The following is a 27936-nucleotide window of genomic DNA, read 5'->3' as shown; positions in this document are numbered from 1 at the left end:
CGCATTTTTCGTTTTTAAAACAGCACACCAAAGAAATAGCATCATTGGAATGTTAAAAATTTTATTTAAATTTCTTTTCGTCTCTTTCTGTATGGTATTTCTGCAATTCTAATTATTATGCATTTACACATATATTCGTTTTGCTCGTCGTGCGTTTTTCATCATAATACTCGAATTCTCTCATCTGTATTTAATTCAAACTTTAAATGTTTATTTTTGTATTGCAAATAGTTTTATTTAGCATTTTTTTGTTTGATTTTTGAAGAGCAATTTGTCTCTTGTTGCTGGAGTATTTGTTTGCTACGATTTTCAGTAACTGATATGTTTCGTTTGCTCGTTTCATTTAAATATATTTCAACTATTTCTTGTGTATTTTGTTTATTGGTGGTTTTGTTAGTTTGTAAAATCTCAAGCAACTTAAAATACAATTAAAACTAAAAAGAAATGTTGGTAACCTAAAAACCAAAAATTATTTTGAATTTTATTTGTACGAAGCTTGTTTGTTTTGTTTTGAATAAACATTGTTATATATTGCTAAATTGTTTCAGCGTTTTAAGAGTTCAATGGGTCAGTTTTGGTATTAAAACCCTGAAACAAGTAACAATTGAATAAATAAAAAACCAATAAAAACGAAATATTTAAATAAGAATAATAAAATAACATTTACAAATTATCTTTGGTGTGTTTACCCATGTATATCTTTTCATAAATTTCTCTTAACGATATTTAATTTCAACTTTATTTTCGTTCTCATATTTGATATGTTTTGTTTAATTGATATGTTGCATATATTTTGTGTTTCATAGATTCTCGTGTGTTTGTAACTTTGCAGTTTGGTTTCTTCTTTAGCAAGAGATCTGCTGATATGTATGCGATATAAGTTTTGTGGCTTATAATTAGAAAATGTCTATGTTTTGTATAGCATTTGTATATTAAGTTTTTAAAAAATATTCACAGAGAAAAAAACATTTTTTTTTAGATTTTCAGGCTTTTTTTAAGATATTTAAATTATTTTAAATGTACAGGTGAATATGTTTTGATGGAACCCAAAAAACAAATTATCACTTTGTTGTTTTTTTTTGTTTTTCGTGGTTGGTTTATCCATTTCATTTGCATCAATTATGGAATAAGTAGTTTGTCTCCTTTATTTACATGGGGCATTTCCTCACTTCCTTCATTTATATCATATACCTATATATATATATAGTTCAATGGATCAGTTTCTGTTCATTTTCATTTTCATTCATTTAACAATACTCTTGACTTGTTTAAGTTACATTCGAATAAATATTTATTCATAAATATATTTTTCAAATAGACGACTATATAATTAAAATGATTTTTTTGTTTCTTTTCATTTAAGTAAATAATTATAGTTTACTTTGCTGTAGTTGTTGTATGATCTATCAGCTAATTCAAGGTACTTATAACTCCATTAAATTTTCGGTTTTATCTAAAGAAATTTCCTTTAACGTTGGGTTCTTAATTTCTCCTCTGATTTCTATTCGTTTTAGTTACTTGTCACGCTATCTGGTCAACAATTCCGTGCTCCGTTTGAAGAATGTTTGAATTAGAGAATCTTAGACTAGTAAGTAAGATTTTGTGTGTTGTTTTTGTAATTTGAGGGCCAGTTTCTGGTTTCGCTTAGATTATATTCCAATTGTTTGGGTCAGTTTTTGTTCTTTGGCAAAGTGAAACTGGCCCTCAAAAGGTGAGAATCTCATTTTGGTTACAATTTGCTTTTGTGTGTTTTTTTTTGTCTAAGAAATATATATATGTTGAGAATTGAGTAAAGTTGTGTGTATTATTTCCAAATTAAGGTTAGGCTTTATAATTACTTGCTTTGAATATATAACTTGAGATTTCTCATTGATATTTTTTAGACACACAAAACGTTCCGTGAATTATGCAACTCAGACCAATTATTTTACTTCTGCACAGTAGCTCGACATAGACATTTTAGTTCCTATGATAATGTGAGTTAAGTTTATTAATTGATTTCATTATTATATTTGAAACATTGAAGATTTTCATCTACTGGAAACAACAATAGCTGCAGGGCTTTCGCTACATTTACTGACTAGAACTAAACAAATATTCCGTATTTCATAGTATATTATTAATAGACGGTTATCGAAAGAAGATAAGTGTACTGGGCTAGTACGTAAGAAAGTGGTTGGAAGGTTCTTTACTGATAGCCTCGGTTGCGGTTTTGCATTCATTGTTTGTAGGGACTTTGGTGTGAATACCATAAGTGACGGGTCTAAGAAGCCTTGAAACACTTTACAATAAAAATGTTCATTATCTGTATACATTTATATGGTTCAGAAAAAGTTCGTTATATAAACATTAATATTTTTGTTTTTTTTTTTAAGTTTTTGTTTTCTCTTTTCTCTTTTAATATTTTGCCAAACGATCCTGCTTCCACATTTTATTTTTTTAGTTCTTATGAAGATTTTCTGCAATGTTCTGAAATTTGCGCATAGATTTTCTCAAAATAAATATAGATCGCGATAGAAACGCAACATATCAAGAAAGTCTAGGAAAGAGCGCAGAAAGTTGGAAGAAAGCTTAAGATTTGTTTTTCGGTAGATTGTAGCCGATTTGTGATCGAAATTTGGTTTGTTCTTGCATATAATGTATTTTCTCTTCGCGCCTTTATTTTTTTGTAGCTTTTTCGTGGTCTTTTGCAATTTTTTTTCGTTTTTGGTATGCTTGATTTTTGTTTTTATATAAAAGTGTTTGGAAAATGAAAATAAGTAAACTAAAAATGGTTTAAAAAGGTTTTTGGAAAGCAAAATCATACTCAAAAATAGAGTTTGAGAAAATATCTTTTGGCTGGAATGGAGTGGGTTTTGGGGAGTTTTTCTGTAAGCGGAAGATGAGTGTAGGTACGTGTGTATCTGTGTAGTTCGCACTTAATAATTGTAATTATCGTAGGGCGTTCCCAAATACGAATAGAAATTAGGATTGATGGGCTGTGCGTGTGCGTAATAAAATCCAGAAGCCGGATCTGGCGCTACTCAGTCGAGGAAGCCGGTGTTGACCAGCTTCTCCAAGAAGAACTTCACATCGCCCAGCTCCGAATCCTTTATTCCGAGTGACTTAAGCATGCCCAGATCCCCGTTCTCCACCGCCATGAAAACCGAGCGCAAGTGTTCCAAGTCAGATCTGGAAGAAAGAAAGCAAAACCAAACAGAATTAGTTGGGTCAATTTCCAGCTTGCTTGTGATTAATGACAAAACTTAAATAAAGTTTTCCTGGCAAACGACTTAAGCCACGGAAATGGAGGGTGTGTATAAGAAAGGCAGCAGTCTCTAAATGGTAGTTAGTTCGCAACAGTTCTTGGGGTTCAAAAGATAACTACGCCACCGTGGTATATTACATATGTGTATAGTTTTCAATAAATTTACATTTAAATTTGTAATTATTTATTATAATATATTTTTTTTACATTTTAAGTTTATTGAATTAAATGCAATATTGCGAGTATATGGGAAATATTGTAGAGAGCAACTAAAATCTCTGATTTGTCACTAAAAGTAGAGGTGTCTAAAAGTATGCTGCAGCAAAAACAACAAGATATTTCAAAAGGTTACATTTTTCACAGCATACTTTTACACACCTTTTTAAGGGGCTTATAATATTGAAAAGTGTACTACATCTCTTCGCATTAACGACTGCTCAAAAACCATTTAACTTGTTATTTACTTTTATAACTTTTAGCCCACAGTGAACCTAAATAATGAGGAAAAGCTCCTCAAACGCACACAACCCACACGTCCAAATACAGGGACAAGTTTTAGCTTTGCTGCGGTGGCGTCTCAAATTATACGCTTTGCTTAATTAATCCCTGCAGGTAACGTTCTGCTGTTGCTGCCCCTTCTATCGTTGGTTTTGTTATTGTTTCGTGGTTGGTATCCTTTGACCCCAACCCAACTTTGCTCTTCTCTATACCCACATATTTTGCTGCTTGTTGCGGCTGCTAGATAAACTTCATTATCATCAGCGTAATTAGTAATGTAAGTGGAAAAACCTAAGGTCGATACACAGAAACCTAAAGCTATCTGATAAAATTAGTTCCTTTAAAGATAATTAAAACAAATAAATAAAATATGATTGCAAAAACAAAGCCTATCAAGGATGAAACAGGAATCACTTTGGTTTTAAAAGCACTTATCAGGTTGCCAAAAAGTATGCAACAAAATAAATTCAGTGAGTAATTCGATTATTCAATCCAAAATAGGTCGTTCTTTTTTTATTGCATACTTTTAGACACCTTTATAAGGGAACTTTAAGCCCTTGTTAATCTTTAAAGATTTAAAATTAATTGAATCGGTGTTGAGTGTGCAACCAACGAAAAACAACAAAATGTAGTATGGTTGGAATTCCTATATAAAACTACATCAAATCCTTGAAAATACATTTAAAGTACATTGTTGAGAACTCTACTGTCTACATCTAACAAACAAATCATAGTAAGTTATGAATGTCTATAAAAAAGCAAAGTTAGTCCTTAAAAATACCTTTAATTTTTAATTTATTTAAATATATTCAAGGTTTTTTCTTTAATTTTCTCACTGTGCAGGCGAGATGGGAAAACTAGAGTGCAAAATACACATTAATAACATTTGTGCGTGTCTTGTTTTTGGAGTACATCCATTCAAATCCATCCCGCCCCTCTTTCCCTAATTCTCGGATAGAGACTTGAGCTGGGTGGAGTGACATTATGACACTTGGGCGATTAATTGCCTTGATGAAATTGTGTAAATTTCCAGCGTAGCCAGACAAACGAAGCCCTCTTATAATTCATCCGGCCAGACCCCCTTTTCCCCAGCTTTTTTGTGTCTTGCCAATTTATCAACATGTGCGTGAAGGCAAATATTTTCGTGTCCTTTTGTCTGCCCTCAGGTCCTGAGATCCTGTTGCCTGCATGGCCCACAGTTTTATGATTATTATTATTGCCACTCCAACTCACCTTGTGGGCCCCATTTTTGTGGTTAGTTTTTGTTGTACTAATTTAATGAAAATTTTTCTTTCATGTTTTGTGCCTTTCTCACTCTCTCCGTCGATGTTTATATTTGGGCATGCTTGTTGTTATTTTTGTTAATTAAATTTTTGCTTTGTTTATCTTGGAAATTGTAGCATGAGTCTGGTAGGCGAGTGCCTGAAGTATAATGTAATTAAGGCAGCTGAAAACACAAGTTTGGGCCTAACAAAGCGTAATCGACAGGTTTAAAACTGGCATTTAAAAAGGCTTGATTTTGCTAAGGAGGCTATGAAACTAAATGGGCTAAGTTGAAGCTAACTAAAAATCCTGACCTCTTTTTTCAATGCAAAAATATTATTAAGCTATTCTTATTTTTATACAATTTTATTATTTTGAATATTTTATTCCCAACAATGACAGCTTTATCGAAAAATATTCATGCCCATTTTTGTCTTCCATTAAATCACTAAAAAAAAACTCATTCCCCAAAAGTCCTTTTTGTTTTTTCCCATTTTAGAATGGAATTCATTAGGCAGAGACAAATATTTTGCTTGCTTAGGACAAGTCAGGCAAATATTATGAAAAACACTGTAGCCATAAAGAAGCTCTTTATGAAATAAAAACGAAAAAGGGGAAGGAATGTGATAAACATGAAAGATATAAGATATATTTTAAAATTGTATGACACTCTTGTGTATGCTGTATGTGTGCTCGGCTTAAAGCAGGCAAATTTTATTATTCCACCAGCCACAAAAATAGCTAAACAAAAAAAGGGACTCGAAACCAAGCTCACAGACCAGATGCCAAGATAATAATTCATGGGACAAGGACAAGGACGAGGACAAAGGCTGGCCTCTGGACTTCCAACTATATAGTTTCATCGGAATAAAGGCTTCCCCACAAAGTGAAAATAGCCCTGGGCTAAGCCAAAGTTTCTTAAAGAGCTTTCATTATTTATGTAGCACAGATGAGCTTAGAACCTGGCTAAAATTATGTTTCATGCACGAAAAGCAGCTGACAAAAAGGGGAAATAATTTCGCTTTAGGGTTCGGGTTCTGTGGCAGCCAAACAACCAACTCAAGCACACAAATTGCACCCAAGAGCAATTCACTGAGAGAAAAAATATAAAATAAATATAAGAAGAAAGGCCAAACTAGTTTTTTTTTTGGGCATTATTCACACAAAAAAATGTATTGACTTTAGTGCAGGGCCCTAAGGATGTACTTCCCGTTTTAAGTACACTTTTTCTTAAATATTTTTCTAACCACATCTTTAAGCACATGTAAAGTACATTGTTCTGAAATTTAGGAATAAAGGGGGATGCCACGCTGGTCCCTTTTTAGTGTAATAATATTTATATATTTAATGTGTCTAAAAGTATGCAACAGTATATTTTAATTTCAACTATTTAGTTGTCAACTATATAGTTGCCATACTGAAAGAATTAATTCTACTTGTCTTTATAGTTGTGTTACTAAAAGAATTCATTGTACTTCTGAAATCAAAATATATTGTTGCATACTTTTAGACACCTTAAATTATAATTAAAAGTTATAAAAAAAATGTTCATAGCACAACCGATTGACTAAAATCAATGTTTTTCTAGGTGCATATATTATCGGCATTACTCTCTTTGGACAAGCTGAAAAGGTTTAAGAAATTCTTGAACATCTACATTTAATTTGTTTAGTTGTTTGCCTTTTTGTTTCTCAGTGCACAACTCCCGAATATGTTGAGTTGCAGTGAAAGTGGATAGTTTAGGTCCCGGGCACGGGTACTCACCTCATTAGATGAAGGGCAGCGCCAAAGTCCTCAATCGTTTGCGACTCACTCAAAGCGATGGCGACCTTGTCCACACCGCCCAGAGGTGAAAGGGCATCACGTGCCTTGCTGCCGAAAAGTTTTTCCAGGTAATTGGGTCCGTGCGAGGCGATCAGGCTCTGGAGGAAGGATGCAGTCTCCTCGACCGGCGGCCTCTTGGCTGCAATTAATAAAACAAACAGAGTTTTTATCGGTTGCAATTAAATAAGTTTTCGGGAGGGTGGTGGTAACATGTCCCCGCAAAATGTAATTAATAAACTACGAAATGCCCTGATTACTATCAGCTTAATGCATTTGCATTCATAATTTATTCCCATTTAAATTGATTTTGTTCATTAAGCCGACAAACAAATCGGCATCAATATTCCATTGCTGATTAACAAATGGAAAAAACATTTTTACTTACAAGTCATTAAAGTTAAATTCACCCTGCCGACATATTTGTTAAGGTATTAATTATATTTCTTACTGCCTGACAATTTCCTAGGCATTAATATTAATAGTCAACTTGCTGCCCTTTCCCCATTTCACATTCAACTTTAAACGCACGCGTGCATATGAAATTAGTCCTTCCTCTGAAATGAATTATTTAGGGGGCTTACTGCAAAGGGTGGAGCGTCCTGCGAGATTTGATATTTTCGGACAATGCTGAAGCTTTTTAAATATTTAAATAGCAATAAAAAATCCGATTTACGTAGAACGCTACAAAAAGTGGGGAACTTTTTTAAAAGTTGACCATAGTTTTTGTTCAGATTCAGACTTTGTTGTTTTACATTGTGTGGTGAAGTTTAAATGGAAAAGGTAATGTCAGTATAAATATGTGAAGGGAAACCATTTTATTAAATTTAGAATTTAATTAAAAAATATTTCGGAGAGTAAAAAGGTCACTGATTTTGCTGACCGTAAATATATTTCAATATAATGTCACAGATATTTACGAAAAGGATACAAGAAAGTGTAAACAGTTAGACAGGGACTTAATCAAAAAATCTGAATGAATTGAAAAAAAAGGGAAATGTATTTTTAACATATTCAAAAAGAACATCTAATTAATAAAAGCGATTTTGTAATGTTATCAAAAGTCAATTTTGTTAGCATTATATAGAAATATAAAGTGAATATGAATGAAATTCTGCAGTATATTTTCAATACTTTTCCTTTTTGCTAGACTTTAAGCTTTTATTTTGCGTTTGCCGAATAAAACCCATTCTGGGTTTTTCTTTCACATCGAGGCACTTGCTCAACATAAAGGAATATATATTTTTCATTTCGTTTTCATGCTCCTGTTGAATAAGGTTTTCCCATTTATTCACATTTCTTCCCTTGCGCCATTTTCCTTTGTGTTTATTTGTGTTTTCTTTGGCTCCAGCAAACATTTATGGGTCAGTCAGAAAGTCAGTGAGTAAGTCAGTCAGTCATTCAGTCAGTCATTCATTCAGTCAGGTAGTCAGTCACCCAGTCCGCAGAGGAAGTCATGCACAAAGGGCAGACTTTACGGCGCTCGGCGTCGCTTTTTTAACCCACTGACTGCACTTGTTAACCCACTGGTGCACAGTCCTTCCCTTAACCCGCTCACTCACATATGCTGGCATTTTTAATGGCTGCAAGGACATGTTTGTATCTAGATGGGTCTCGTTTCCCTCGGTGTGTGTGTGTTGATACAGTTACTGACTGTATTTGTTATGCAAATGGCGACGTTTGCCAACCATTTTTCCCTCTCCATTTCTTGCACATTTCATACCCTTTACTTATGGGGTGACAGTACGTTTTTTGTTTTATTGTCATCAAGATTAATGTGCGCAATTAGCTTCATATGGGGTCCCTAATGAAAATTACCCCTTTTCCAAGCTTTTCCTATTAATTATAGCTGAATGAGAACTTATTTCGTGACTGACGTTTTTTTAGAAATTAACTTTACTTAATTAATTCATAGGTTAAGAACCTGCTGGTTTTTTAAATGATCATTATACCCAGAAAACTTAAGTGCTTGAGAATACTAATAGAAAGGGCTCTAAGTTTCAGAATTCGTCTTCACTTATTCAAGAAGAAACGTCCTTAGAATCAAGACGAAATAGTTCTTGAGACTGTTTTTCACGATGATGCAATTTTGAAATGTGCTCGTACATAATATTTGGGATTGGAAAGATCTATTGAGCTCAATAGAGCGGGATTGGAAACACATTAAATCAATTGCAAATGTTTAGTCCAGGAATTAAATGCACAAGCAAATCTTTATGTTTTAATGCATTTTTTATTTTAAATACAGTTTTCCTTACGCATTAAATTACTACAATTTCATTTCTTGACAGTACTCTGAAAATATCTGCTTTAAGGTACATCTTTGGTTTGGTAAAAATCAAAACCTCCTAATAAAATGATTGGGTATGTCTTTATCGAGGCTGCTGAAAAACCTGTTTCTTTACTTATCCGTTGAGTCGTCTACATGAGCTTCGGTGCCTCCGTGCATTGTATTTTTTGCTCGGGGGACCGAACTCAATTGGTGGGTGGGGATGGGTGGAAATGGGTGGCTGTGGGAGTTGCGATTGTCGCCTGTTGTTTGCCTTTAACTTGTTACATATTCCGGACGATGTATATCAGCAGTTTAGATTAAGTCTACGTGGCCATTCTGGCCCAGAATTCCCTGCCAGCATGGGTTAACGTTTTTTAACTTTATCCGCTGCCTTTGGCTGATAAAATGTATGCAAAATTATGCTAATTTCCCAAGGGTATTCGAATGCAGAGTGTTAAAAGTTTTTCGAATACTTTTTATAGCAATTTAACTCGGTACTTTTTTATATATTTCCCTTTTTGCCAGTCAATGATGGTTCGGAATAAGAACATGAGTAACTTTAATAATATATTTTTTCTTAATTTGCATACATTAAAATGCATATTACGAAAAAGGAGAATATAAATTTCTCGTATGAAACAGAGTTTGTTTATAGTAAAATGCGAACCTTTCGTTTAATTTAAAAGTTTTTTATTTGTTACAATTAGGGAGTTAATTTATTACTGTTGCGCTTTAAATATATGCCCTATTAATAAAGATGTCTTAAAATGTCTTTTCCTTAGTAATCGCAATTACAAATACCATGATTTGAAAGACAATTTGGCATAATATATTTTTCTTAATAAACCCTTTAAAATGGTTTTTTCCCTCAGTAGTTATATACTATAAGAACTTCTAATTAAAAAAGTGATGGTCCAAGCAAAAACTTGCCCTTAAGGCTTCGTTTTGTCTTTTAACTGTTGCCTAGCTGCCAAATAAGGAGGAGTTGCCGGGTGAAAGTAGAGAAAGTGAGGATAATAACGGGAAACTGGGCGAATAATTTATCAAAGACCGCCGAGGTTGAAGCAATAACTTAGGGCTGCGCCAAAGCAGCCGACACTTCCTAAATGATTTCATTGTCGAAAAATAGTTTTTTCTTGGTATCCAACCCCCCGAACAATGGTGGAAGACCAGGGAAAATTTATGCTATTGTGCCTGGAACTGGCGGAGAATAAAATAAAGGAAAGGAAAATGGGGGAGGTAAAAGGGGGGTGGGGGAAATTGGTTGGGTGGTGGTCTGTTGGCTTGTATCTCAACTTTCAGGCAACTGAATTGCTGGCAATTAGCAGCAACAATTTGCTGTTTGGCCTCAAGTTTCGCATTTCCCATTTTCGGTTGGCTCAGCGGGTGGAAATCTCCCCTCCGCCGTAAAGTGAAGTTTTCCGCCCAATTTGTGCGGCCTTTGTGTGCCTGTGTCTGTGTGTCTGGGTAACGAATTTTATAATTTATCACGCGAATTTTCCCATCCATGACATAATTAGGAGAACTATAAAAACTTTCGCCGCCATTACTCCTCCTTTTTTTTGTTCTATTTAATTCACTCTATATATATGTAAAGCATCCCGTATCGATTATAAATACAATTAATTTTTTTCTTTTAATTGCTTTTCAATTTGAGGCAATTACTTTGGTGATTGCAATCAATTTCCCTTGCCGTTCGGGGCCAAAAAGAAAAGGGCAAATGTAATTGACACGGCATAGAAAACGATATGTATTTAATAAGCAAAAGCATGAGTCATTCTATAATGTGCTTTTCAATTGGAAAATAGTATTGGGCTTTTGGTGCGTAAGGCGAAAAATATGGTAAATTTTAAAGAAGAAATACTTAAAAAAATAAAACTGGTCAGAACAAAACCGTAAATTTATAAAAGGAAACTTTTAGTAAGGCCAGTACATTTTTAAAACATAATAGCAAAGCCTTATCCTTACAATAAATCTTAATTCTTGGCCACAACATTAATTGATTTGCGCTTTACATCTTCTTGAAAACCAAGCGTCTAAATAAATCACCCTTTACAACATCAAGCCAAAACTATTATTATACAACATTATTCATATTTAAAAGCCGCTTGGAACTCATAAATCACAAAACTTAAACAAGATTTGTGGGACAAGCTTCGTTAGCCATTTTGACGAGGAGCTCATTTCCCTTGCACTTGAAACTTGGCCCAAAAAACCTAAGTTGATGGACAACGAACAAGCGGATAAAGTTTTTGAGATTTTCTACAAAAACTTTGCTGCAGCTTGGTCTAATTTGATTAGGTGCCAGTGAGAAGCAAGCTCCACAAAATATGCTAGAATGCAACACGGCCAAGACAAAGTTTTCATCTTGCTTTTGGCTAGAACAAAATTCATTTCTGGCCAAGAGACTTCTTTGCAGTATGTTTCAATTTGGGCGGCTCATTTCCTATCATTTTCATTTCAGGCTTATTTAGGCAGAGTTCCTTCTTGGGAAATTCTCTTTTTTCAGCAGAAGCTTCAGTGAAGCCTGCTAAAGCGAATTATTAATGGCCAGACGTAGTGCATTCAATTAGAGCACGAGTTCAAATGGCAATCTCTGGATAGCATATGTGACTTACCAGCCGTACACAGACGCATATCCTCATCATATCCGTCAGAGCAATCGGGTGCACCATCGCATAAATATTGGATGGAAATGCAATTACCATCTCCGGGACACTTGAAGGGCTCGTAGGGATGACAGGCTTCTGCAAATGGAAAATGAAAAAAAATACGTTTGTCATATGGTGAATTTGTAAAATGTTGTAAAAATATGTTATGTCAAAGGTTTAAAGCTATGGAAAATATTTGTGAATTTAACAAAAAACCATATACACATTCGCACTGCTTATGTTTACATTGTGTAAGCGGATTTGCTTACCAACGATTTAATACATTTATTTATTTATTCTCCTTGTTTATTTTCTGCAATGATTTAGCAGGATTTGCTCAGTTCAACGGAATCTATTAAATTTGTTGTTCTGCCAATATTGCTCTATATTGAATTATTATCAAACTTTGCAAAAAACTAACCACAAACTGTTCATTATTAAATATAAATTTTATAATTACTTTTTCTAATTCATATTGTATATTTTTATTAAATAGATTTTTAATTTGGATAACTAAATATAAAAACAAACTATACAAATTCATTTATTTGTATAATGAGAAGGATTTATATGCCAAACTCATTGTTTTTTTTTGCTGTAGAGAATGTGTGTATAAAAGCTTGCCAATCGTTGATTAAACAACTGCTAAATAAAAAACTACATATTTCTGCTATAGAGTTAAACAAATCTTTATCGTCTTTATTATAAGCCATGATTGTTTGCATATATTAGCATTTTAATTAGTAAAATATACAATGAAAATAATTTTTTTCCCCTTTCGGTTAATGCAAAAGTAAGTGAGGACTATATTTGGATGTTAACAAAAAAGTATTCAATCTAATTTAAAACCAAACAATGGGCTAAAACCAAACGACAAGAAAAAATAATAAAAATATCACGAAAATGGTATCTGACAATTAAGCAAATTAATTTGCTTTCATGTTGTTTATTGTTTACATTTTCCCTCGCAATATTTTCTCAGTTCATAAAAAGGCGTTAAGGAAGCTTTCAGTTTTATGAGGGGGTGCAAAAGAATGAAAAGGATAAGAGCGTGATGATGTTTTCCCATCAAACCCCCCCAAAAAACAGAAAACAAAGAGGGGAGCAAGTTAATTGAATTTATTGTTTCTGCTTGTGCCAAAACTCAACATATTTCATACAATTTATATTATTTTTTGTGAAGCAGGCTTATTTTTGTATCCATCTCTGTTCCGGCCGAGGCAAATTGGTTTTATTAGGCTCTGCACGTGGGAGCGCAGCAGCATTTTGGAAAAACAATTTCCATTTTCCATTGCCATTTCCCACTGCTCGCAATTGTGGCTTAAATCCCTGCCGCAAACAAAAACGTTGGCTCTTTGGCATTTGTTTTATGGCTGCCACAAATAAGTTAAGCATTCAAAAATATCAAATCTCTTTTGGCTAAGCACAAAGTTTAATTCAATTCTCAGCCAAAGGAAATTTTCTTGCCGACAAACTTCTGTCCTGACACTTGACATATTTTTCTATTAAAGTTTGGACGGAGTTTTGGTACTTCCTTTTTGTTCTTTCGCCTACTTTCTTTTCTGTCTATTTTTTGTTGTGAAGCTTTTGAGGAAAAGCAGAAAAAAGGAACTCAAAAATGTTGTTAGTAAGTTGAGAAAGATTGAAGAAAAATGTGGTTTAGGTATGAGTTATATTAAAGCACTAATCCTGTCACCTTGGCCACCGAAAAGGTGAAACACATACGCACCATGGGCTCGCGCGAGACAAGTTAATTTCGTGTGATTCATTATGTTTCGGTTAGTGTCAAAACAATTGGAATTTATGTGCTCGGCAACACTAATTGACAGGCCGAGGGATCCAATAAGTCTCCGTCCTTAGCTCCTCACAAAATCCCCGAAAATCAGTTCGCAGCTTATATTTGTGTGCGAAAAGTGTTTCGGTTTATTGTGCGTGTTGTGTTGGGCTCAGATTGAAAGGTCAAATGAGCCAAAGGGTTGGCCAGACCTTTAGCCGGTTTCTCGTCTGCGGGTTTTTTCCCTTTTTCGCTTCGAAAGATTCCTTAACACTCGCACTTAAAGTTGGCTTTTATGTGGCATAAAAAGGACAACTTTTGTACTTTGTTGTGGCATTGAAAGCGTTTGTTTTCCCCTTTATTTTCTTGTCGGTTTAAGTTTCGACCCGTTTTCCTTCTCGTATTATACGGCAATTGATTACCATTTGAATACTTTATTATTTTTAATGCCCTTTCGGTTTACGATTATACGTGATTGGTTGCCGGCGAAAGGATTGGCGATCTGAACTTTTTGTGGATATGCTTCTGGAATTATTTATTCAATTTGCGAATGGAATTGAATTTCACTTCTTTTTGAAAGGAAAACTCCAATGATTTTCTTTGTTACAAAAATCTAGGGACTTTGCCGTACTGGGTAAACGCTTTAAGGGCTATGTTTATTAATCGGGTTAAGTTGTATAATAAATTAGGCGTATTTAGCAAAACTGTTTTCTAATTGAAAAGCAACGTTTCGAGTTTAGCATTTTTAATGAACTAAATGTGAATAATGGTATTAAAAAATTTATATGAAAGCCCTATTAAAAAGTTAATGTTATCCAGTTTTAAAGAATCTAATACCAAAAGTATCAAAACATTTGTTTCTTCTGGATCTTTTTTTTCAAATATTTCAGATTTTTTTATTTAACTGCCGCATAGCTACCCAAGTGGCAGCTTAATCTATTCCGCCTATGACCCTGTATCAAAGTACACTAAAAAGTATCAATGTGTGACCCCGATAAATATGCAACAAAATGTTGTATGGTGCTTTTAAAGAGGCTTTGCACATATTTAATCGCACCGGCCGTGTTCATAAAAGCACCCACTAGACGACCACAATATTGGCTGTGGTTTGCCCAGATATTAATTTTGAAAAATCAAGGAGGTGGGGAAACATCTCTGTCGTGTGCTGCACACATAATGAATGTTGCATAAATGTCATAAATATGGAGTCAGCACGCAGAACTCTGCTCCCCATGGGTCCCGGTCTCGACATTTCTGACTTTCCTTCTCTGGCCAAAAAAGTAGGAAAAATAATAAGTGTATACATGGCCAACCAGAGTTAAATGAAGCGTTAAGCTTCTGGCCACACACACAATGTTGCTTCCGCCTGACAATGTCCGAAAGCCAAAATCCAGAGTCCTGAAACTCGTCTACCATTTTGCTAAGCGCTGCACGTGACACCAGGAAATATTCTTACACTCGCCTTTGTTGCTGTCCCCTTATGGAATAATCTCAACTCTTCGGCACTGTGGCCGTAAAAGAGTGTAATAACACTATGCAACAAAATGGGCAGTTGCTTGCGGTGCAGAGCTTGTATTTTATGTTCAACTGTGGCTCAACTACGACTGGTAAGCTTACTTTTAAAGACACTTTTTTAATTTATAGAGACCATCAAATGTAGACCGGCATTACTATGTTATTTATTTTGGAACTTTATTTACTCACACATTTCGGGATAAAAATTGGATAGAATTTATTGTTTAGTTTAAAACATAAAAAAAATTCGAATACTATAAAATAACAATATTTTTTTTATTATTACTGTATTTATTTACACGTTCGTCGAAACTTTAATCAGATAAATTCATTCCACGCTCAAAAATGGGTAGAATCTATTATTTAATAATAATAAAATTTTATTTATCATTGAAAAAACTTCTACAGAAGAATCTTATTTGTTTTAGGGAGGAACTAAAAATCATTTATATTAAAAATAAACAGCAAATATAACATAGATTTATTTATTAATTTATTTTATAAAAAAAAACTCTGGAATAATAATATTTTAAATTTATGTTTACATTACTAATAAAGAAAATCAAGTATTTTAAAAATCCCTTTTATACATTTTTTTAAAGGAATCATATATTCTTTTTTATATCAAGATACAAAAATTTGTATTTTTAGTTTAAGGCAAAAAATGTCACCTAGTGTAATTCTACTCCATAGTCAGCCTGCCAGTTAACAGAATTTTAGTTTTCATGTGACAATTTGCGAAGCACCAAAAGCAGCAGCACCAGGCGGCGTTGTCACGCATGGCGTATGCGCAATGTTACACAGTTATTGCTCTTGGCTCGATTTGTTGTATCAGCTGCTCCTCTATTTCCGAGATATAGCCACTATAGCCCATCCGCCTGCCAATTGCAGTTTACCTGACCCACGCAATTGCCTGGGCGTGTCCCATTTAAGGGGTGGCTTCTCCTTATGGCCGATGGGCAATATCTGTCCAAACAGAAGGGTAGTTGGCAGTTGGGGGTATCGGGGGTTAAGTGGCAACTTCAGCCTAAGTTTCGGCAAGCCTTCGATTCCACTGACAGCTGCCAGCTTATGAACGGCCAAGACACAAAGTCGGTACAGTTATGGCCAAGAGCCAACTTTAATGGGAATGGGAAAGTTCTGACGAGCTTTGCGGTTGCCTTTAATTGGAGGCAGCCTTTCAAGGGAATCATTTGAATGTATACTGTACTTGCGAGAGTTATTTAATTGTGCGTGAAAATGGCAAGGTTCCTATATGTACTGGCTTAAAGAGCTGCCATTTTGATTTAAATATATCTTTTATTTTAAGATTGGATTTGATTATTAAAAATAGAAAATATAAGATAATATTATTTTAATTATATTAGTTTAAGAGATATTATATTTCAGAATATTTTCCTAAAATTTCCTACATTTATTTGAACTAGATATAATACCAATTGTTAATCAACATCCTCAAAGAATATTTTTATAAAACATATGAAACTTTAATTCTGCAGATTTTAACATTATTTATTTTTGATGCATATTATTTAAATTATAATTTCAGAAAATAATTTATGATTAAAACGAAAATGCCAAATAAAAGTTGCATATTTAAAAAAAATCTCTGTTATTTAATTAGAAATTGGTATACAAATATTCCCAGAGATTGTTATTCAACTTAAATATGACTAAATGCCATTCCCCCAAAAACTTGTTGTATTCCATTCAGAAAATGTGCTGGCCAACTTCCTTTGACCAACCCGAGTTTTCTTTAGACGCAAACATTTCCTGGCTATAATTAAGCTTTGCATATGCCAACCGCAGAGTGACTAACCAAAGTTGCCAGCCGTGGCCAACTTGGACCGCACTACATGGCAGCATGTGGGTAAGTAAACAAAGGGAACGGCACAGAATGACGTATACGCAATATCAACTAAATAATTGCACACACCCTTGGCCAACAAAACAGCGTAGCTCACTAATGAAAATTACTTTCCTTGGCAGTTGGTTGGCTGGTTGGTAGGGTGTTTGGTTTGTCGCTTTGTGGCCGTTTTGTTGCTGAAAAACCAGTTTGATTGCAGTGGCAAAAACAATAGTGGCAAGAACTAATTGTTTTGCTTATAAATTAGCACATTTGTATGCAATGCCAGGCACACAGCGAACGGAACTCTGACGTAATTTATTAGTGGCACCATGGATATATATATCCAACCGATTCCTTGCCCTCGAGGACATGCATCTCGACGTCGCTTCGATTGCCTTGCCGCAGTTACGGTTACGACCACGTTTACGCTCCGGGCCAACAGAGTGTGAGATATGGCTCTGGTCGGGCATTATTGTCTGCGAATGTCTTCCGCCACGAATGGCAGCTGTATTTTCGTACCGAATGAGAAGTATATGTAGTTTTGTGGGGAATCCAGAGGGGTATTGGAAAACAAAGAAATCGCTCAAACTATGAACTGCAACAAATAACAAAAGTGTTGATAAACTGTGGATATTTATAGATAATGGCTAGTTTATAAGACAAGCTATTCTTTAATTTTTTTTTTTGGTTTTACGAAATTAAGACGAATCTAACAGCGTGAATTAATCGATGGTTAATTGTATTAAAATGGTCAACAGTCCTTTAATTTGTTTTAATACATTTATATCACCTCATTTTGCTACTTTCCGTATATTTTAAAAATTTAAACCTTATCTTCAAAACAATTTAATTTTTTATTTCCCACTGTCACTCATTAATCTTAAGAGCTCAATTGTTTTATACATATCCAAATGTAGAAAAAATACTTGAATCCAAATGTATCCATTCATTCAAATATGTCATCATGTTATTTTGAGTATTGAAACCTAATACCAAAATACTTTAATAATTTAATCCTCCCGCTGTCCCAAATTAATCTTAAGAGCTTATTTGCTACAGAAATATTCACCTACTCTCGGGTAACTTGAAAATTCATTACCAACATTTCGAAACATTAATCAGCGATATCCATTAGTCCGCTTAAGCCGCTTGCCAAGCCAAGTCCATAAACACAAATGTGTTTAAACAAGTGTGCACATAATACCTGAAACTCGCCTGGAAGCCACAAGAAATATCTGCGAGTAGCAAAAGGGAGGCTTAATTAATTGCGAGATTAGGAAGACGTCAGATCACAATACCAATTCCATTAATTATACCAATTCAAACACAGATGACATTACCCGCAGGCTTCACGTTCCTAAGTTCACACATTTGAAAACATTAATAATTCACTTGATTTGCGTTTTGTGCCTGCATTTTTGATTCACCTGTCATTTCCCTATTTAAATTTTAAACGAGATTCTGAAATGTCAATTACTCTTGTAAACGGTTCAATCTAAGGTCAATTTAAATTACAAGGTTGCCCTTAGGTGGTATTCCCTAGCCTACTTGCTATAAATAAAATATAAATGTCGATGGCTAATCAATATTCGTTTGTATAGCGCCATTTTAAAAGTAAAATGCCAAACCCCGCGAAAAGTTATCTATTGCAACACTAACTCCATCCAACCGTGAAAAATGTTCGCCATATGTTGCTTTTTCTAAAATCACAGACCACCAAAAAATCAGAATCGTTTAGAAAAAACACTCTAAAACAAACCCAGTGCGAACCAAGTTTATGACTCTCGAAAGTCTGCCGTAAAATTGTTCACCACTATTGGCCAATAAAGAAAAAATACGTCGAATGGAGGCATAGTAAATCAAATGTGCTTTCCATAACGGAAATGCCGTTGCTAAAGTGTGGAAAGCGCTCTCAGGGAAAAATCCACGTGCGAAAAGAAAAATTTGCAATCATAAAAGCTCCTATTTTTCGCTTTTGTTCTTGTTTTTCAAATCGTTGAGGGTGCGGATAACTAATGCAATTCGTTCCGTTCGCAGGGCTTAGGCGTGTCCGGGTGGAATTTGATTTTTTTACGCAAATTTGTTGACGGGAAATGAAGCGGAAATGGGAGCACATCGTTAGGGTGCAAAGGACCTTTCTTAACATGCGGCAATTTAATGGCCCCAACCCGTCACAACTAGCTTGTTAGGCCAAAACGCAAACGCAGGTCCTCGATTTGATTTTAATTTGCGTAGCCAGGTGGAACTTGATTAAGTGCGTTGGGAATTAAGTTTCAGGGATACCTGAGGTTAATTAGAAAATACTAGTTCCGAATTAATAGCCTGTCGGATTGGAAACACTTGTTAAACCAAGTTATTTGCATTTAAGCTTTGTAATCAGTTAAGTTTACTAGAGATATTATCCCGTATAATTGATATTATAAAAGTTATTTTATTCGCTTTAATACCTTCTAAACTACATAAATACTAGAGGAAAAAGCAAACAAAACTTTTCCCATCAATTACGAATAAAAATGAACAAAATCCGGTAAAATAATTTCCACGAAAATCCGTATTTTTTCATAAAAACTAAACCATAAACTCGACAGCAAAACCAACTGTCATCAGCAGTTTTGTGTGTCGCAAAAAAGATGGGAAAAAATTTGTATTTTATTTTTGCAAATCCAACTGAACATGCGAGCAGACAGAATACAACGTCATTAAACTAAAATAAGCTTACACCAACCCATGTTCCCTTGGCCCTGAATAACCAAAAACCCAACCGCCACTCGACTAAAATATATATTCACAGAATGGCTGAAATGTCTGAAATATCTGAAATGGCAGAAATATCTGAAATGGCTGGGACAGTCTGCGGCTGCACTTCACGCAATCAAACTGAATGCCAGGCCAACAATTGTCATTTGGCTGGCGTGTGGAGAACCGCGAACCCGACAAACCCAAATGAGTTCTTCACCCAGATAGTCGCACAAATATATAAACAGTATCTGACAGATATGTACATACATTCGCCACCAGTCAAAGTTCGCATTAGAAGCATGGCACCCATCTAGCCAACGAGCCAGAATGGAAATAATTTCGTGCAAACAAATGCCAAGCGAATGGAGTCCAACGAACCGTACAGCAAACTCTAAATTTAAAAGCGAGCAAAAATGACAAAACGAAAACAAAATAAAAGCGCCACTGACACTATTACGACAATGGAACGAAAGCCTTTCACATGATCCTAATCGCCATTTGGTTGTTTGTTTGTTTGCTTGTTTGTCTGTTTATTTTTACCCATTCGCGAGGAAAAAAACTGCCACGGGATGTTCACTACAATTAAAGAATTTTGGTTTTAAGGCTGCAGATTGGTCAGGTATTCGTTTAAAATAAAGGAAACTAGAATTTAATTACAATTGAAAATATAACAAGTCTGAGATAGAACATACATTTAGGGGAGGCATTGACATTAATTAAAAGATTCAAATAGAAAGAGATTTTTAAAATCTCTTAAAAATTTTAATTTTTTTATAAAGTTTTATTAGTGTATTACCTAGAGACGATAGAAATTTCTGAAAGTTTTTAAAAAACTATCTAAATGTTTGATTTTTGGTATATAGACCAGCTTCTCAATAATTGGGAATACGGATTTAACTCTGCTTGATCTTTGCCGCCACACGTACAGTGTGCAGGCTTTAAGCCGATTTGATTCCATGGAGACTTTTAAGTTAGCTACGATTCTGATAAAAAAAAATTTTTTAATTAAAAGAAATAAGAAACCTTCAGATAATATTTAAAATTTAAAGGTTTCAACATAAAATACAACAAATTCCTAAAAATTCATTAAAAACACTTTAATCAACATTACGTACTCGTTCGTAATCCTAAAACTAAATGTGCCCTTAACAGCTCAGTTCGAGACCATTTAACACCCCAACTAAACGGTCTGTTCTATGGTGTCATCAAATTCCTGGCCAACAACTTTACGTGCAAGTGTCGTGCCGCAGGCAATTATCAAATGTCACAGTGGGTCACAAAAGTCAGCGACTGCAGCAATAAATATGGGTGTTGGTGTAACTCTATCTTAATCCGTGGATTGTAATGATATCCTCCTACAGTTACCAGTGGACAGAGGCAGAGAAATAGCCTTGACCCAAATGTGCGAATGGCCATTGCCAATGTCAGTCGTCAACGGGAAGTCATTAAATTGATGGAATTTCCGGTTCCGTCTTTGACTTTCACTCCCTCGCTTTCACTTTGGGAGATGGTGCGGAAATAAAACGAGAATTATTAATGTTTATGCACTCACGTGTTAATGACACTGACAATTCTCAGCTTTCTGCTTCCTTTTTGGCTGAAGCGGTAATTGAATTACCGAGTTTGCACTCCGGTATCCGGATATAAAAAGGGAATTATTGAGGATAGGGGATTGGCTTTTGCGAGCTTTGAGTTGTAAAATTGATTGCCCACTTAATTGTCATTTGATTTTATGGCCCAGACGATTGTGGGTTAGTCACTTGATTTGAGATTCCTTTTTAGCGCCACTTGAACCTTGACCCACTGAACGGTCTCATAAATAAATATGGCAAGCTGTGACAAAAGCTTTTTGACTTGAATAAAATTCTTGGCTTAAAAATGCAAATGTCAAGCCCTAAATATAGGACCAAGGTCTTGCTGTTTTACCTTGTCTTGGCTGACACATTTTCGCATTCTCTCACGTTAATTGCGACCGAGGACCTTGCACTTCATGGTCCCATTCCCACCCACTCGTTGCACAGGAAAAATGCTAAAATAATTACCACTTGAGTTGCTGCCGGCCAAGAAATATGACAATTACGCAAACGCAGGACATGCGGTCCCCTTTGGCTTTCAGTGGCGCGTTTAAGCCAAGTTCTTACCCTCTAAGGGAGGGTATTTTCCCACTCTCCATTGCATTTAATGCGTATTATTCAACCCACCTTGCGAGTCAAACAATTAAATGGTTTCTGTAAATTTAAACGCTTAACTTTTCACCGCAACTTGAAGGGTTTTGTTTAAGCAAACAAGTTCGCTTGGGGTTAGGGGGCTTTAAAATATACCACCACAAAAGTTAAAGTTTTAAGGCAACCCAACAAGGTGGGGTATGGTATATATTACAAATACGTATATTTTGCTTAAAGATACACAAGCTTATCTTTTTTAAATTTACAGTACCTAATATGCATTTGAATATTAAATATTGTAGGGGATCCCTGTAAAATATTCTGGACACAGCAATTTACAAGCTTGCTTTGCTTTTAACTGGCTCAAGTTGTTTTAGATTTTGCACTTTATATTCATGAGTTTTTTGGGATGAGAAGGGTTTAAATTTCTGTTGGAGAGCTGTAACTTTTGTTGAAATTCAACAATTATTTTAATCAAAAAGCGCAGGCCAGCAAGATCTAACAATAAAACACATTAAACAGTACAGTACTTAACTAATTATTTACCTTCCTGGTTTTTATTTCCTAAGCTGGAAAATCTTCCTTTTCGCTTAGAAATTAAGTGTGCTTTCCCAAGAGTTTTCCGAGCACCTTCCTTGACTTTTCCACCCTCAATCAAATTGATCTGTGCTGAACAAAAGCTTTCCCCCTAACTTTTTTATTGAAATGTCAAGACATTAGCGTACAGGCCACAAAACTAATGGGCCTAATCAGGGAGAATGTTTGGCCAAGTTCAAGTTTGCCAACGCTTCTTCTAAATTAGTCGTAATATGTGGCACGTTACGGAAGTACAATGTAGTCGTTTGCTGTTTTGTTTGTTGTCTGCAAGTTGCTGTAATTGACAGATGGTACGAACATTCGTTTTGATTAGCATTCTATTGGGCGAGTTTTCCACAGAAGCAGGAGAATGGTGTGAAAAAAGAAAAATTAATGCGAGTCGGGTCAATTTACCGTTACGGACTTTTTTCCCAACATTTTCTTTGGCGCTTTTCATGCCATATTGCCTTTTTCACAAAAGTGCCGAGAGCAAAAAAAAGTTACACAAACAAATTTATTTTTTTTATTTCTTTTCTCTTTTTTGTCTTGTTTTTAAAAACTTTTTTTTTTTTACTTTCACCTGGTGGAAATCACACGGCTCAATGGGCAAATTACAAAAAGCGTGGGACGAGGGATAAGGTATAAGGTCGTCCTATCGTTTGCATTTTACAATAATGAAATGGCTTGACTCTTTGACATTTAATGCACCTGGCAATTTGAGTCGCAGCTTGTTAAGCTCTCCAATTTTGCGTCGCTTTTTGCGGACAGTTTATGACAGTTTTCCGATGAGCAGGGTTGTTGAGTGGTTGGTGGTTCTGGGTATCCGGGTATCTGGGTATCTGGGTATCCATCACATCCCTTGCCTAGCCATCAATCGCTCCATAAACCATTGACTTAATTTTAAATAAATTTTCGCCACAGCCCATTTAATCGATAAGCCCAGCAACTGTTGTATCATATCCCATGTCTGCGATAAGACGCTGCAAATTGTCTATCCCTCGTTCCCCACAGCTTAACGCTTCAGAGCGACGACAGCCATAATCCCGAGCACATATGGGTTTGTTCTTACCAACCGGATGTAAATATGTAAATTCAATCCAGAGTGTTGCTCCAGCAAGATAGCAGAAAAAAAACATAGAACACACACCGCCCACAGGTGGTCCTCGTTTATGGGGAACAATAGAGAAAAACATGCAGAGCCTTAGGTGGAAAGCATAACATGGGCAAAAAACAGTTTATAAATTATTTAGATTAAAACGCTTCTGCCATCCGCCTCACATGTTTGCCAATGACTTTGATGTTGGCCCAAGGAGAACGAAACCGGTGCCGAAATTAGCCACCACCTCGGCTTTTTGGGTTCTTGGGACCCCCAGCTGCGAAAACCACGTAATCGACAACGCACAGCGAATATAAACCGGGTTCAACATGTGCGTGAGTGCATACAAGGGCGTTAACAAGAGTTTTTTCAGAATTACAGGAAACCAAAAATAACGAGCATTAAAAGCGTTTTTTTGGTTTTCTGTAACCAACCAAATCTTATTAAGTTATATTTAACGAATGTTAAAAGCTGGTCTGTTGCGTTTTTCACTTTCACTTTACTTAAATTCAATGGCACAAATGTTAGTATTTAGTCGGTATACAAGTATTTTTCTTTCATTAAAGATTATAAATAATGATATTATTTTTATAATCTTTCAGATTTTAAAACAATATTGACAACAAATTCCAAACGGGTTCATATTCAAATTGAATTCGGCTGTGTCTCGAAAGTAAAAATATAATAAACGTTTCGTTAATTTTTTACACTTAAATTTTAAATCAATAATAAAGCAATTTTTCTATCAAATAAGATTTTTCTCTAAGTATTTACAAAGACAACCTCGAAAAAGAAATTGTATTCCAAGAAGACCCCATGAACCCATAATGGTCTCCTTAAATATTTATATAGAGACCCATATGTACAATGTCAAACAATAAATTGATTAAGGTTCAGCTGGGACTCACAAAATTGAGTTTTAGGAAGATGAAAGCGAAATCATCTTTTAAGCTCGTCACAAACACGTGTAAATGTTTGTCCCTAAAAAAATTTGTTGATTTAATTAGTGAACAAAATAAATGGTCTACATAAAAATATATTGTAAATATACTGTTTTTGTAAGAATACTTAATTCAAAATGATTTTCTAATTAAGAGAATGTTATTAAATCTGATTGAAGCGCGGTATTCCTATCCCATTTGATCAATTGCCAATACCAACCAATTTGAACCTGCCATCATATTTGATTAGTTTCATCGCATTCATCGTTCTCAGCTGTTCAAATTGCGTTGCCTGTTCCTCGATTGATTCAGATGATAAATTAGCTTGCGCCGAGGATACACTCAAATGTGAATGATGAATTCATTTGGCTCTTGGGTAAATCAATCAATCAATCAAGGGTCCAAAAATTGTCCATGCCTGCAATGTGGGCACTGCCTAGGTTTTTAGCTATAGGGGAGAATTATCATTTGTCCTTTTCCCAGCCGACTTTTCCGCTTATTTTTCCATATACCAGCAGGACATTTTTCTTCGTTAGGCCTGAGTGGACTTATAGTTTTCAGCTGAGGGTCATTAACTAGGCAATTATCTTATGCTGGCAGTCTTTTTCTTTATTGAAGCCTCACTTAATGGACCATATCTGATATTAGACCAGCATATTTCCACAAACGAGATCTTTTGCCATTTAACTGACACTCTGATTGAATTACATTGAGTCATGTTTTGTTTGTGGGTGCTCTTTTGTGGTCCTTTTTGCATGGTTTTGATTGGCCAACTTAATGGCTTTGTAATGATACCACATTGATTGGCCTTAGGGGACAAGGCTAAAATAATTTGTTGTGCGATCAATGTCCAGAGATAGGACATAGGTCGGAACCCTCCCCCGATTGGCATTCGGGCAATTTGTCAAGGAGGCTTATTGAGGTTGCCAGTGTATTGATTTGACATTACATTTAGCAAGGGGATCAACAAAAAGTTGGTTATTATCCAAAGCAATATGAAAAGTACTTTCAAATACGTTTAACATTAATTATGTGAATTTATAGCCCAGATTAAATGGCATATTTTAAAGAAGTGCCCGCAGTCCATTTATTTCCATCAGAATGCTCACCATATTATGCAAATCTACCAACAGGCAAAATAATAATAATAAGCCGCCGCCAAGTCAAGAGAAAGTTTTTCGATTTCGTGCGTAAATTATAAACACAAATATCCTAGGGAACATTTGCTGGAAATTATGAGAACTTAGCCGCAAAGTTTTTCTTTTTCAAGGGAGATGGCACACATAAATCAAAACATTCAGATTGAGCAGTCTGGAGCTCAATTATGCAAATTTATGTTAAAGCAAAACCATAAAACGTAATAAAAGTAAGCAGTTGAATAAAAAGGACAAATGTCGCATGCGTGTGGGATTGTGTATAAATCAAATTAATACGAAACAGCGAAATGAAAGCGATTCGAGGCAAAATAAAGACAGACTGGCAAACGCGGCGTATACGTAATGAGTGCAGACGTATGCGCAATTTTATGAATAATTGACAGCTGAACTTTAGCAGCTGTCTGTCGCGCTAAAAGGAGCCACTCACCCGGGCAAAAAAAATGAAACACACATCGCCTCAATGGCACATCCTTCTTTGGGCAGCCATTAAAGGTCCGCGGCAATTTACATGCACAAACAAAAATAAAACAAGGACGAGAAAGGAGTGAGGCGGTGCTGTAATAGCAAGCAGCTGCAGCTGCTCATCATCATCATTATTTTAAATAAACATTACGCTTGGCTTTATAACCATTTATCACATTTGCAGATTTATGTCCTGCCATTTGGGCATGCACACAAAAAAGGACAGGGAAAATCAGTACTCGAGTAAATTAGCCAACTCGGAACGAAGAGGGAATGTCCTTTTAAGAAAGATGTACTTAAAATTGCAATTATAAGAAAAACATGATTTCAATATTTTGAAATTTTTTTTAAAACTTTGGAAGAGTTGAATATAATAAGAAAATATTTTATGAATAATTAAGGTATAATTCTTTAAATTACTTATAACCAACACAAAATTGTAAGCTGTTAAAAGTAATTTTAAATTCCTTTATGTGCAAACATTTTTAGACAGAACGTTAAAAATTCTTTAACTTTTTCTGGTCAAAATTGTGAGCAACTTTTATTATTTATCTTTAATATTCAAGAGCAATTAGAAAACGTCTTAAATAATAATATTTCTTAAAGTCAATTGATTGTGGTACATGATCTATTCATTATCTTAAAATTGTATTTATTATAGACGATATGTTATTTAATAAATCTAAGAAATATTCTTTTTATAAAACCTGAAAATAAATTTGTTCTTAGGTGTTTTAAAGGCTGTTTAGTTCATCAGTCTTAGAGGATGGGTTCCTTCGCCTGTGCATTTATTGAGTATATCCCCATCGCAGAGTATTATAAATCATGGCACGTCTAACGACCGCAAGTAGCGGTTACAAAAAACCAGGAAATCATAGCGGGTCGCTTAGCTGCAAAAAAACCCTCACCGCTTCGAGGATTTTCAATCTCAGCTGCGTTTTTGAGTCCTTCACACGGCATACATATATATTGATTTTCGCTATTTTTTTCGCCCGCTTTCCCTTTTTTCCATACAGTATGTGCATGTATACATTTCAGGCGAGGCTGTCCGCTTTTAATGGTAATTGGTGCCTGCATAACCATTAAAGGGTTTTATGCGAATGACGTGGACCTTACAGGCGATTGTGTGTATTTGTGTGAAGTAGGCACTAATTTTAGGTACGTGCCAAAGACTAGGTGGGCCATAAATGTGGGTTAGCTGGGCTTATATTTGGATGTTGCCCGAATTCAGTTGATTGATATTTTTAAAGCTGCGGAATATCAACAACTTTGGGCGCTAGAATATTTACAGACCAACTTTGCGGAAAAGTTTAACTGGCTGTGAACAGGGTTTAAACTTTGTTCAGAACTGCGATTTATCAGGCAGCCAAACTAAAGTATGAGTTTAAATACATAATTGATTTCTAATCCCTTCGGTTAGCCAAACTACATGTATAGTCGGATTAAGAATGAAAAGCTTGTCTTTCTGAGGTATATTTAGTTTCGGAATAACTCCCCTTACCCTGCAACATAAATTTCCACGAATGCGGGTATAAAAACCATTTGCGAAGGTATTTTATTTCTGTCCAGCATGGAATTCTTCGATTGTAACTTTATCCGGCAGACAGGCTCTCCTGTTGCCACCTGACCATCGCCACGTGTCAGTTCCAGGCTGTCAACTTTTATTGTTAGAGAAACGAATACGATTTCATTCATTTTTTTCACCCAAGGAAAGTAACTGGTTATCTGAAACCCAAGGAACAACAGTTGGCCATTTTGTCTGGCCAAGATTTATGCGCAATTGCTCAAGTTTTATGAGTTGCGTAGTTGCACTTAAGCTTAAAGAAAAAACAAAAGCCCGAGAGATGGGGATTCTTGTCGGGATTGAAATCGCTCATCTTCAGGCCCGCATCCTGCTGCTATTTCATTAT

At 35.2% G+C, this 27936-nt stretch overlaps 1 protein-coding gene across 1 annotated transcript in view; it reads right to left on the bottom strand.

The window, feature by feature from the left end:
- Positions 1-47: 47 nt before the first annotated feature.
- The window catches only part of LOC119560122 (IDLSRF-like peptide), a 42523-nt gene continuing 14634 nt past the window's right edge, over positions 48-27936 (bottom strand). Inside the window, exons 3-5 of the mRNA XM_037873472.1 lie at positions 11720-11848; positions 6773-6971; positions 48-3171 (exon numbers count right to left, since the gene is read on the bottom strand). Coding sequence (XP_037729400.1) covers positions 3024-3171; positions 6773-6971; positions 11720-11848 — 476 coding nt within the window. The 3' untranslated portion in view covers positions 48-3023. The remainder of the gene's footprint in view (positions 3172-6772; positions 6972-11719; positions 11849-27936) is intronic.

Source organism: Drosophila subpulchrella, unplaced genomic scaffold, assembly GCF_014743375.2.
Source record: "Drosophila subpulchrella strain 33 F10 #4 breed RU33 unplaced genomic scaffold, RU_Dsub_v1.1 Primary Assembly Seq354, whole genome shotgun sequence".
Lineage (NCBI taxonomy): Eukaryota > Metazoa > Arthropoda > Insecta > Diptera > Drosophilidae > Drosophila > Drosophila subpulchrella.
Note: the sequence above shows the minus strand (reverse complement) of the source record. Positions and strands in the feature narration are given on the sequence as shown.